The following is a 13,353-nucleotide window of genomic DNA, read 5'->3' as shown; positions in this document are numbered from 1 at the left end:
TGTTCTTTCTCTTTTTTTTCCCTCTGCCGTTGGAATGTTTCAATGTAATCTTTATAATGTATATATTTTTATGTTCTCTATATATGTTACTCATATAGCCATATCTTATATATATATCAGTCAGGAAGGTGAAGCAAAGAAACATAGTGGCTGTTGGTGAGTGGACTGAAGTCCCTGGAGTAATTATTTCAACTCAGAGTAAGAGCCTGTTTCCCATGAGCTGTGTTGTCCAAGAGACTGAAGTTGCTGAAAGTGCTCTAAGCCTATACGTGATCTTTTATCCTTTCTGGGCTTGGGCACTGGAACAGTTTGAAGATAAAACATAGTGAGGATGGAATTGATGGTTAATCTGTGTAAGGACTTAAAGGCCAGGTCTGGAGAGTTCAGAATAGACAATGTGTTGACATGACTTTCTACAGTATTCTGCACAAGCTGAAATTTCTTACGTGTTGAAGTGAGTTATGCCTGAAAACAACAGCCTGTTATACTGCTGGAAGACAGAACATGGCTTTACGGGTTGGGGTTGTCTGGAATTCAAAGGAAGACATCTACCTGCTGAACTTATGCTGTAGATAATGTAGTTGATTTTAGATCAGATTTGTGAGTGGACCTTTAGAGTTAGGGAGGCATTTGACAGAATTTAAGAACCTAAGAAGGCAGGCATCAGAACTCTGAAGTTAGAAATCTCTGAATATCCATGTAAATCCAAATTTCCATGTGTTAGTTTGCCTGATATCAAAGAATGATTCTGCTTTACTTCCCAAGCAGTTCTGTGAGGATGAAGAACTGGAGACAGTTTATTTAGATAGATGCCAGTAACTAACTGATTGATAAATGAGAGGTATTAATCTGCCTGCCAACTTGTGTTACCATAAAATCTACCTAGTGGTGGATTTATTAATCAATTTGTTTTGTAAAGTGACTTTTAAATGACATTATCTGTGGTATAGTTGCGTAATAACAACTGTGGACGCCAAAAATAGTTGCTAAGTGGTCAATCATATCATGTAGGCTCCTTTCACATAATCCTCCTGAGGATCTTTTTAAGAGCCCAGGAACAAAGAAAAAGGGCATCAAGTTCAAACTCTGACAGAGGGGTGACAAATAATGCAAGCTGCAAGACTGCTGAACACCCTTAGCCACCAACCTTGATCACGTAAACAGGTCCCCGCTGCCTTGGGGGTATGGCAGAAAGCTGCTGAATTGTGTGCGGTGAGCTGCAGCTGTGGCTGCATAGGAAGGCTCAGAATTGTTTAGGTCAGAGTCAAAAATATTCACTTAATAGATGTGGCAGGCAGTGCCAGTCCCACAGTGCAATGTAGTAGCCTTTCTGCAGATGACTTCACTTCAGAAATGTGTGGGTTTTTCCCTGTAAGTAAAAAAATTGAGATTTTTTTTTTATAGATTTATATTTTTATGTATTTCTAAAAATGGTATAAATAGTATATAAACATACTTCATATATTAAATAAATACAATGTGACAGATGTGTTTCACTTCATGTAGGGGGAAATGTAGTCTGAATTACATATTATACTTATATCTATAAATATATATACACAATACTAAAACTGTACTATAGTAGATGTGTTTGATTTCATTTAGTAGCCTGTATGACTTTCAATGGAGTTATTTTGACAAAGAGGGATGAGAGGAATGAGAACAAATTTAAATCCTGTTTAAATCCCTTCCCTTGACTTCTAAAAGAGCTGCTTTTCATTGTATCAGTAAATTCAGATTAAGATAACTCCTTAAGGCAGATGACTTAAGTGTACCTGATTACCTGTGTCTAGTAGGAGAGGAGACTGAAGCTCTTAATTTAGAAATTAAGCCCATCCTTGAGTTAAAGCTGAAATTTAGATTCTGCTGAAATCTCTGTTCTGAGTCTTGCTTGGTGAAAAAGACCCACCAGTTAGTGTGCTCATATGACTGTTATTCAACCCTATTTTCTAGTCACACTTTTCTCACAGTGGTGGTCATGCATCTGAAGTGTTGGCGATGCAAATGCAACTTGATTGTATAATGCCATAAAATACTTGACTAGCAAGCAGTAAGAAAAATCATCCTGTTTTATGACTTCTTCAATGACTTGTATGGAAAAAAATTGCATTATTTCCTGCTTTCACAGAAGCTTTCACAATATTTCTATTTCACTGGTTTCTGCAACTTTTTGAGGCCTGGAAAAAAAGAATTGTTCTATTCTTGACTTACTAGAGGTCAAGTCAGCTGTTTCTCACTGGAAAATGTAGTCTGTGTAGGTGGACCAAAAACTGAGGGATTACTGTTCAGAAATACAATTTGTGTTCACTTAATTCATTAATTGTTCTACAGAAGTGAAAAAAATGAAAGATTCCTTTTCCCTCCATACCCATTTCCTGGAATGCCAATCACATTTTAAATATATTGACATGTTTTTACAGCAACAGGACTTCAGTCACTTCTCTCTCTTTATGCAGTGGTTTCCTTTTAGTGTGGACATGCACATGATTGCAGAATTGAACAGTTATTAGTCAGGTTGTTGATTATTTATGACAAGACTGTCTGAACAAACTCTTAGTAAAGCTGTTTCTTATGCTTCTTGCTTTCAGCTTGCTTTGGGATGCTGTCCTAGAAAATTATGTGCTGTGTGACCATATTTTTTACAAATTCAATATTATCAGATATGGACCACAGTCAGCAAAAATGTGAAAATGAGACTGACCTTGATTGCAGTGGAGTTTGGAGTCTGAACTGACAACCAGCTTCCCTTCTGGTTTTCTGTGCCTTTAAGTCTGATTTGTTGTGTCCGTTTCAGTATTGGTGTTTGGACTGAGCTTGGTAAGCAACACTAAATCTCCAATGAACTAAATATTTAGTGTGCTAAGGTCTATTCAGTTGGGTCTATTGGTCTGTAGTTCTGTACCTTCACTAGCTGTACTTCTTGAGGCCTCATAGCAGGTAGCCAAATGAAGAGGCAAAATTTTCTGCTGGCTGTTTGTGTAACTGGTGACCTTGAGTACAATGACAAATCAAGGCGTTGTTCAATGTCTTGTTTCTCTAGAACTTCTTTTAGTTATCTTGTCTTTTTTCTTGCAATTACGTAGCATTCTCCTTGAAACATTGCTCATCACTAGAATGAATGAGAACACAATCTGAAGCCATAAGAAGCCACAACTGTGGAACAGTGGGAGTCTTAATCTGTTTATGACAGAAGGTGTTTGTTTCTCTGCTTTTCTCTTGTGAGTTTGTTGTTTGGTTTTGTGCTGGGTTGTTGTTGTGCTTTGTTTTTTGGTTTTGTTTTTTTTTGTAAAAAAGCTTTTTTAAGCATCATGATGTAAACACAGAAGCTTATTATTTAGTTGCAGCAGTGTGCCAGATGATCATGAAACAAGATCTAGTCTGTGCTTGGGAAAGTTTTATTCTCTCTACCTTTAAAGAGATACCCAGCAGAGATGATCCACTGGGATGTGGAGGTTTTTTGTATATATTTTTCAAGGCCACGTGGCAAATTTCTTGCTCCTGTCCCATCGTAAATGTAAGATTTCATTATTAAAAGGTGTTTGGCAAGGAGGGGTGAGCAGGAATAGGTCTGCTACCATTTGAAGCTGAATTCAGGTTTTGCTTGGTTATCACGATGGCTGAATTCAGCATGAATTACATGCCAACTGTATAGGGCAGCCAGTTTCTGCTGGCCTGTTGGGAACCAGCTTGAAAGACATTTCACTTTGATTCACTCTTACTTTGCAGAAGATGAAGAGGAGAAATATTTCCCAGTGAGGTGTTATTGCAATATAGTTGTGCTGCAAGAAGAATTACCACAGGGATACCAGTAAGCCTCTGAATGTCTTAGGGAACAATGGTAATCATTGGGGCTGAAATGTTGATTATTTTCCCCTTTATCTTCATTTATTGACCCACATGGAATATATATTTAAATTTCTTTTTTTGTCTGAATTGGGTTATATCGTATATTTGGTAAGCCTTAGTTTGCATTGTATTGGATTTTACATCTTCACCATAAAATTCGCTAGGATTTTGGTCTGCCTGATGTATACAAGTGCATCCTTAACTTAAATCTATCCCTCTTGATTGTTCATTTGCTAGTTTCATCCACTTGCTACCATAAGTATCAGATATGCAATAAACTGGTCAGGACAAGCAAAGGACACTCCAAACAGTAGCAGACAGTTCAGGTGTGTTTGGTCACTTCTTCTCAAATACCTTATAAAACTGTCTGTAAATGTCAGCTTAACCAAAGCTTGGAAAAAGAAAATGTGTTTTGCTGGTAATTTGTGTTAAATGAAGAAGTAGTGGTGATTGACAGTAAAGAAGCAACCTAATAACCTTAAAAGTCTTGGGGTTTCATTAATATCACTGTGTCAGATGATGTTAAGATCTCAGAACACAGTGCGCACAGCACAAGTTGTATTTTGTGACGTGGAGCCATTATTCATGTGCTGTTCTGCAGGACTCTTTCATCTGTTTCCTTTGAAACACTGTGGAGTTTGGGGGGGCTTTCAGAGGAAGTGATCCAGAGCAACCCTGGAAATGGGGTTGCTTAATGTTTCTTCTCTCCCCTCCTCCCTGATGGCTGCACTAGAAAAAAGTTTTTTGGTGTCCTTTATGTACCTTATAAAAAGCATCTTCTAATGAGTTAGACTGAATGGAGGGGCTGACAAAATCTTCACTTTGTTTCAGAAATTTTAGAGACCTTGGTGGAGTCATGCCCACAATTAAATATCAAAGCCTTGGACTTCAAAGAAGTGTTTGTGAAGTCTGCATGTGATTTTTTTTTCAGGGACAAAAAGCACATTTTGCTTGAACATCTACCTAAATCTAGTCTAGTAAGCATTAAAGTAGTTTTTTACAGTTCTGGAGGTCTTGCAAAGTTCGCAGATGTGACTTAGATATAAGCAGTTCCTGCAAGGGCTGATGAAGGCAGGGGGAAAAAAGAAAACCAGAATTGAAAAAAACTGTAAACATGATTGGAGTGGCATAACTGCTGGTGTGGAGAAGGTAAGGAACCACCTAATTATTGAAGGACAGAGGTGAGATAATGTGAACCCCTCAGCAGCTTGGGATGTGAATTTTCTACACTTGGAAGGTCAATGTCACAGTGACAAAATATTACTAGTAAATATGTTGTTAATATTTGATGTACTCTATAAATTACCCTAGATGTTTGGGGGAGCTGCGTAGGTTTTTGTTTTGTTTTTCTTCCTGTAGAACTTGTAAATTAGCTTTCCACTTTTTGGGAATACATTTTTTTGTGTGTGAGATTATTTTCTTTCTGGTTAGTCAGTTGACAACTCTCCATCGAGGCTCTGAAACCTAGGATAAAGATGCTCTGCATGGTCCTGTCCTATTGCTGTCTTTAGAGTGATATATAGGTATTATAACCCCTTCTTTTAGCTCACTTTGTGCTCTTATCTGCCTCAGTTGGTTGTTGCAATGACAAAGTTGTGGTCTCAGCATATTGAAAGTGTTGGAAGAAAAATGCAGGATAAAATTCGTAGTGTACTCAAAATATTTATTGTTCTTTATAAAATTAACAGCAAACTGATTGATTTGTCATGCTCTTGGAAATGGAAATATCTGGCTCTGTGAGTTGCAATGTCATCACACTGGAAAAGGGGCATAATAAATGCCTGGCTTATGAAAGACCTTTTGAATCTTGCCTAGGTAGCTGAGGTTAAGGAATGTCATAAGTAAATTTTGATGCTGGTGAGAGAAAACTTGTAACTAGTGGTGAAAATGACAGGAATTGGAAACGAGATTTTTGCACGTGTAATGTTTGACAAAGGCCTGTGACCAAAAGGTATTTACTGCTTGCTCTCGTATTTTGTCAGTGTGGGTTTTTTGCTTTCTGCTTTCTACATGAAGTTCCATCAGACAGGGGATGTATAGCCTACTGCAAGTGCAGCAAGAAATTAGCTATTGCTGTTTTACAGCAAAGTTGTTAGAAAAAAACCAAACCCAACAGGCAGCAGCTGACAGTGTGATTTCCAATGGCAGAAATGTAGAGTATTAATTTAAGGAAATAATGGAGTATCTTTCCTTTTTGTGCTGTTTTTCAGACTACTCTGCAATGACTACAGCAAGATACAGGCCTACCTGGGACTTGGTACTTGACCCATTAGTGTCCTGCAAGCTCTGCCTTGGTGAATATCCCGTGGAGCAGATGACAACAATAGCACAATGCCAATGCATCTTCTGTACCCTGGTGAGTTTGTGTTCTATATTAGGCATAAAAACCAATACATAATTTGAACTACATAACTTTTATGTTTCTGCTGTGTGGGTTTCACACTGAAGTATTGATGTTGCAGTGGAAATAAATACTGTTTCTGTGTACTTGACACAAATGCTAGCAGGTAAACTTTTGTTTTCCTGTTCAAAAAAAAATTTTTTTACTTGGCACTTGAACATACTGTATAGTTACCTCCTTAGCAAGGTTATTCATGCTTTCCTTTTCATCTCTCAGTGGCTTGGATTTGGGGGTGGCTTTTTGATTGGCTGGATTTTGGTTGAGTGCTTTGGTAGGGGTTTTTTGTTTGGTTTTTGGTTATTTTTTTTAACTTTAGAAGAGAATAGAACCTTTCAATTGGAAGGGATTGTTCTGCAATGTTCATCAGTCCAACTGCCTGATCACTTTAGGGCTCATCGAAAGTTAAAGCATGGTGTGAAAGGTGTTGTCCAAATGCGTCTTAAACACTGACAGGAGGCTGCTGCCCCAAGCCTGTCTGTGAAACCTGTTCCAGTGTTTGGTCACCCTCTTTGTAAAGAAGTGCTTCTTAATGTCCAGTCTGAACCTTCCCGGTGCAGCTTTGAACCATTCCTGCATGTCCTCTCACTGGATACTAGGGAGAAGAGGGTCAGTACCTCCCTCTCTACTTCCCCTCCTCAGGAAGCTTTAGAGAGCAACGAGTTGACCCTCTCAGCCCCATCCTCTCCAAACAAGACAAACCTAAGGTTCTCACCTGCTCCTCACATGAATGTACCTTCCAGCCCTTTCATCAGCTTTTTTGTCCTTCTCTGGATGCATTCAGATTCCTTCACATTCTCCTTAAATTATGGGGCCCAGAACTGCACACAGCACTCCAGGCTGCACCAATGCTGAATACAGGAGAAAAATCACCTCTTTTGACCAGCTGGTAAGGCTGTTTAATGCACCCTGGAATGGGGTTTGCCCTCCTGGCTGCCAGGGCTCACTGACTTGTATGGAACCTGTTGTCACCCAGCACCTCCAGATCACTTTCTGCAGAACTGTTCTCGAGGCACTCCTCTCTGAATTTATACTTGTGTCTGGTGTTACTCAATGTGAGGTGGAGAATCTGACACTTCAACTTTTTAAATTTCATGCCATTAATCATAGCCCATTGCTCCAGTTTCTCTAGATCCCTCTGCAAGGCATCTTGTCCCTCAAGAGAATCAACAGCACTTCCTGGTTTTGTATCATCATCAGTCTTGCTAATGGTGCATTCAACTCCTGCATCCAAACAGTCGATAACCATGTTGAACAGAACTGACACTTAAAATTGAGCTCAGAGAAAGTGCTGGTGTCCGGTTGCCAGACAGATGTAGCCCCATTCACTATAACCCTTGGAGCCCAATTCTTCACCCAGAGCACCTGCTCATCTCACAGCTGGACATCTTGTGCAGAAGGCTACTGTGAAGGACAGTATCGAAAGTCTTACTAAAATCCAGAGAAAATATGTCCACTGCCTTTCTTTCATTCACTAGGCAGCTGACCTTGTCATAGAAGGTTATCAAATTAGTTAAAACAGACTTGCCCTTTGTGAACCCATATTGACTGTGCCTGATGATTGCGTTATTCTTCAAAATGCCTCTCAACAGTACCCAGTATTGCCACACACTCGTAACTACGAAAGTATTTAATGTATTATAGACTTTAATTTCACTGTATCATAGTCACATAACAGGTTTCCATTACTGTATTGTACAAATGCTTACCTGGAATAACAAGTATATTGTCAGTTAAGTACAAAACACTGGCAATATGGTCACATACTAATATGACAAAGATCATCATCATCACAGTTAATGTATATTGATGATTTATGAATAGAGAATGAAAACTAGTACTAATTTTTCTTACCTAATAATGACTTGAAGTTAAAATTTTAGATCCTTAAATTTTGCAGTGGGTGCAGGTACACCAAAAACTTTGTAACGATGATTCAACAGAGGAAGAGTTGGAGTATTATCAGTAAGAATATAATTTCTGGGGTACATGATGCTCAGGCTTTAATTTCCCAAGAGTTTTGACATGGTGTTACAGATTCAGAAATGGGATTGAGTGACTTTTTCTTTTTTGTTAAATCTGAAAGTCCTTTTCAACAAAGTTTTTTGGGTGTGTGTTCTTAATGTTCAAGATCAAGGATTTTAGTTACTTTTTAATTTTATTTTTCTTCATGGAAATACTGTCTTTAAATAATAGATTTTTTTTTCCCTGATGGGAAAAAGAACAACCAATAAAACAGACAATTCCAGTTTGAAAGGAGTGTTTGCTTAAACATGCAAAAGTAGGTAAAATTATAAGCTTCATGAAATCTGTTCTCCACTGTTGTAGTACTTACAGCTGAGTATTCTGTTTCTCCCTGTTGCTTGGGTGTGGAAAATACTTAAATTTCAGTTTTCAGTAACATTTCAATGGTAGCAGAAAGACTGGGTTACCAGATACACCTTTTCATCTTCACCTGGTTCCTTCTAATGTTTGCTACTGTCACTGATCTGTTTCTTGGTAGAGTAACTGACTCTTACTGCTCATTTGAAAGATACAACCAGTTAGAGACATTAAATATGTAACCTTTGCCAATAATCTGAACTCTATTCAGGTGGAATCACCACTTCACTTGTATTTGACTGTTTAAATAGTTCATTCAGCCTTGTCCTGTTTAAGGAAATTGGTGTAGTTTGTCTGCCTCTTTTTTGTCACTTGCTTCACTACAGTGATGTTTGAGCGCCCTGAAAAAATTATTTATCCTAAAGTGCTGCCGTAAATTAATAGGAAATATTACTTTTGCTTTCATTGGTGATGGTGAAGGAAGAATTAAGAATCAGTCAAATAAATGCAAGAGGCAATAGCTGTAAACGTGTTACAGTTCCAACTTTCATCTGAAATCCAAGACCTTCATCTCAACCTGCAGGCTGTCCCAAAGGTAAATAAATTGCTGAAGAAAATACTCCCCTAAATCAGGCAAGATTGTTTAGCCTGTTGGCAATTGTTAAGGAAAAGTGTGAGAGCTGTTCAGATTCCTCCTCTCCTGTTCCTCCAGTGACAATTTCCATGAACATCAAGGACATTGCAGTCTTAAGTGTTAACTATACTTTGTAAATAGCCAAACTAAAATTGTTTAAAACCAACAGGAAAAAAACCCCAAGCCTTTTGATTCAAAATTTTGCGTGGAGTCTTTGTACAGTACATCCACTACATCTATTTTGTTTTTGATTGACCAATATATAATTTTTTTTCTGGCTGCTTGCTTTTATGTAAATGAACAGAGATAACTGATGGCCTCTCCAGGGATATGAACAAAAGAGAAAAAGGAATGTCTGTTACAGGTGTGAGAGCTACTTTTGCTGCAGCTTTTGTCACCAGTTCTAGCCTTTCTGTCTAAATCACAGCAAGCTGAGACAGCATCAGTATGTGTTACAAAAATCTTTGAAATTAAGTGCTAGTGGTATGTAGGCAGAACTTGTATCAATGTACAGGTCTCTCAATCCTATAATATTTGTATATTATAATACTCTTTATAATCATAGAAGTGCTGTAGTAAAGATCCCGTGAAGAATTGTCTCTTCCTGACACTTATACAGTAGCACAACTTAGCTACTGAAAAATAGAATGGGGACACCGTTTCCTTTTGCTTTCTGGCAGAGCTGTGCGTGGATTGAATAGAGCAGACTGCCACTCCTCTGCTGATAAGGCATAGGCACTACAGTTTCCCATAGTATTACTTTGCAGTTGTGACTATTTAGTACAAATTACTCCATTTAATACTCCATTATGTTTTTTATCGTTATGATTGTTAATGTGCACGAAGTGCTGTGAGCTCTCAAGTTTTGTGTATCTCATCCATTAGGAATGTTACAAGAATGTATTTGCTCTGGCACCTCAAGCAAATCCTTGTTGGATTGCTCAAGGTACCAGAGGAACAAAAGTCTAGAGAGTAGAATGGTGATGGCTTTTAGTTTTTCTGAGTATTATCGAGAGGCAGACTACTATCTCTCTTCTGGAATCATGTTGACAAGAGGACTAATCTTAAGTGTGCTCATCTAATTCTGGACCAAAACACTTAAATAGCTTGCTTTTTATTAAATCATTTCCCACCTAAATAGCACGCAGTACATAGTTAGTAACTTAAAATTTAAGATAGTTGCTTAACAGTTGCTTACCCCAGCAGAAGCAATTGGTTGTACATGTTTTCTTCAGAAATCTTTCCTCGTAACACTTGTAGAAGGAGAGTAAAGCAGAGAACACTGCTTTTTTTCTATCTTTTTATTAGTTACTGCACTAAATTTTTTCACTAATTACTTAGCCTTTTCTTTTTTGAAGAGTTAGCAGGAGATAAGGAGGGAGCAATTTTAGTCGACTTGATGTCTGAAATTCTGATTATTTTGTAATCTATGATGAAATTCTCATGTGTCTTAAAGGAGAGGATGTTTCCTTGATGTGTTACCAATTGTATTTGTGCTAAAGTTACAACAGGTTTTTGTTCTAGTTGATATTCTTGCATTTAAGCAGTTAGTTGCTTGACTGTGTTCCAATTCAGATTTACATGTATATCTGTGTACATAAATACTATATAATTTATATATATAGAAGCATACGCATGGATCTGTCAATGTGTTGCAAGTACCATGATGGCACTATTACTCAAGACATGCTAAGCTCCTTTTGACCTCATATTAGATTGCTCAATTCCCTTCAAGGTATTATGCAGTGCTGATCATTCTGGTTCTGGAGGATTCATTGCTTACTTTTCTCAAATTTAAAAAGAAAATCAGTCAAGTAGGTAGTCCAGGCAAGAAAACATCTAGAAGAAATATGAAGCCTAACAGAAAACTTGTCTTTAATGGAAAAGTTTGATTGCTCATTTGCAGTCCACCTTGTTACTAATGGAAGGAGAAACTGTTGTTCAGATGTGTGAGAGGGCCTACAATCAGAAAATAACAAAACTAATGTTGACCTACCTTCTGCTGCTTGTTTGTGTTTTCTTGTTGGCCATATGTGCACATGTGGATCAACTTTGTGGTGTTTGAAACTAGCACTGCTTAGTAGATACTCATACTTTGATTCTTGCTCCTTAGACTCTACCTTAAGCCCTTGAGGCAACTGGTTAATCTTACCTGGACCTTTAGGTGTCCCATGGTTTGGTGTATTCTATCTCAAGTAGCATGGCAGCAGGACAGTGACAAACTCCTGCTTTCACTAGTCCTTTTTAAACAGGATTACTGAATTTGCCTAATCGTGACTGTTCATACATATCTGCTTAATTCTAATCATTCCCCTCTTTCGGCTTCCTCACAGACTGAAGATCAGCAAGGCAAATATTATCCTGCCTGTAACCGGCATCAGGAATCCTTTTTTTTTTTTCCTCTTCTTGTTATGCTTGACTGGAAGCGCATAGAGCTTCTCTGAGTTAAATGACAGGAAAAGGAATGATTTAGTTAGTGTTATCCCTCACTCCAAGTGAGGCAGAGGCAGGTTCAGCTTCTCTTTCCCCTGGGGCAGGGCAAACAGAGAGCAGTGTGGATGGGAACAGGTGGGCTTGGCTGCCTTCCTGATCCTGGATGGTTTGTGTCTGCTTGCCAAGGGAAACCTACCTCAGCAGGGCAGCACTGTAGTGGGACCAGACCTTGCCTCTACCAAAGGAGATGCCCTACATGCCTGGAAACAGGAGGGGGGAAAACCTAATGGCTTGTGAGGTTTTACAGAATTCCGAGTCCTCCTTAGTAGCTGTAATGTTTCCCTATTTCCTACTAGCTGCTGGCAAAGCTTACAGCTTGCTGCTTTTTCTCACTTACCCCAGCCTTAGCAGAGAACTGATACTAATCTTGACCCGTGATGTGGCAGTAGAGGCTTCCTGGTTAGAGGTCATTATGTGTTTGCATAGCAATTCACGTGGCTGGCTGAGTTCTGACTTGTCTTTAGGTGCTGTGATGACAGAACTTCCTGCTTAAATAATAACCTTACCTGTTTACAGAGTAATGTGCATTTGTGAGCTGCAGAACCCTGAGTGAAAACTAAACTTGATCCGGAGCCTTCAGCTTTCCTCTCCTGTGTGACATTACTGAATGAGATTAACATTATCTGTCCTTCATAAGCATGTTGGGGAAACTAGTTCACTTTTGATTGCAGTGTTTTGCATGTGAAAAGGGAAGGTCCTTTGTTTGCTGCAGGTGTATTGTCCTCCCACTAGAACTATTAATTTTGTTCTGAAATAGAATAAAGTTTTCTCAAACATAAGGAAAGACTGAATTATTTGTTGGCGGTTTTGCCTCCTGAATATTTAAGTTTCATCCAACATATGTTGGCATTTTGAAAACAAGTTCATTTTTGTAAAGTTTACTCTGTGTGTTTTTATGAATTTCAGCCCTGAATAGGTGAGAACAAGCAGCTTATGCAGGGAAATGGAGGGGTAAAAATCCAACATGAAAGAAGTTTACACGTACATGCACTTGAACTACCTATTCTAAGATGAAGATATGCACAAATTACAAGATATTATCCTTGTCTCACTTGGCCATTTTCTGCTGTCTACTATGATTGATTTCTCTGAAGAAAAATTGTTTGTCTTCTGTATATTTTACAGTACACAGTCATAAATAAATGTATATATAAAAAACAGCCCCACTACTTCAAAGGCTAGGCTGCTGTAAGTCTGGGTTGCCTTCCCTTTAAGATATTCAACTGGGAAAAGGCACTTGTTTTCCAGTGCATTTGTTTCTGGATGCTTGGTCCTACCTGTGATTTGTGCAGCCATTGATTGCTGTGTCTCACAGGATGTTTGCCATATCTTAATATTTCTCGAGCTGAAGTAGTTATCGGGGCTCTTCTTGCTGCATTCTTGAAACATATGTTTCTTCTCACCTTACGTTCATAGCTATTCCATAGCCTGATGCTGCCACTTCCCTGTACTCAAACTGGCAGTTAGTCTTACTCAGAGGGGTTGGAGGCTGGATTCAGTCAGAGGGGTGATGCACCTCATCCCTATTATAAATATTTTGTCTGAGTTATTGTTTGCATCAGTTAAGCAGTGTGTACCAGGGACTGCTGTGATACTCTCAAAGCCTTTGGACAGAGATAGAACCAAAGCAACAAAATTGCTCTGCTGTCCACGGGATGAA

General features: G+C 38.5%; 1 protein-coding gene across 2 annotated transcripts in view; it reads left to right on the top strand.

Annotated features, from left to right (window-relative positions):
• The window catches only part of RNF144A (ring finger protein 144A), a 64,976-nt gene that overhangs the window by 30,844 nt on the left and 20,779 nt on the right, over positions 1-13,353 (top strand). For both annotated transcript variants that reach the window (XM_027737437.2, XM_027737435.2), the window contains one exon: positions 6,057-6,202. In XM_027737437.2, coding sequence (XP_027593238.1) covers positions 6,068-6,202 — 135 coding nt within the window. In that variant the 5' untranslated portion in view covers positions 6,057-6,067. The remainder of the gene's footprint in view (positions 1-6,056; positions 6,203-13,353) is intronic.

The sequence above is a fragment of the Pipra filicauda genome, unplaced genomic scaffold (genome assembly GCF_003945595.2).
Source record: "Pipra filicauda isolate LSUMZ 115617 unplaced genomic scaffold, ASM394559v2 scaffold248_size1969534_pilon, whole genome shotgun sequence".
NCBI classification, from domain to species: domain Eukaryota; kingdom Metazoa; phylum Chordata; class Aves; order Passeriformes; family Pipridae; genus Pipra; species Pipra filicauda.
The sequence above is the reverse complement of the archived record's forward strand: the minus strand, read 5'-3'. Positions and strand labels throughout refer to the sequence as shown.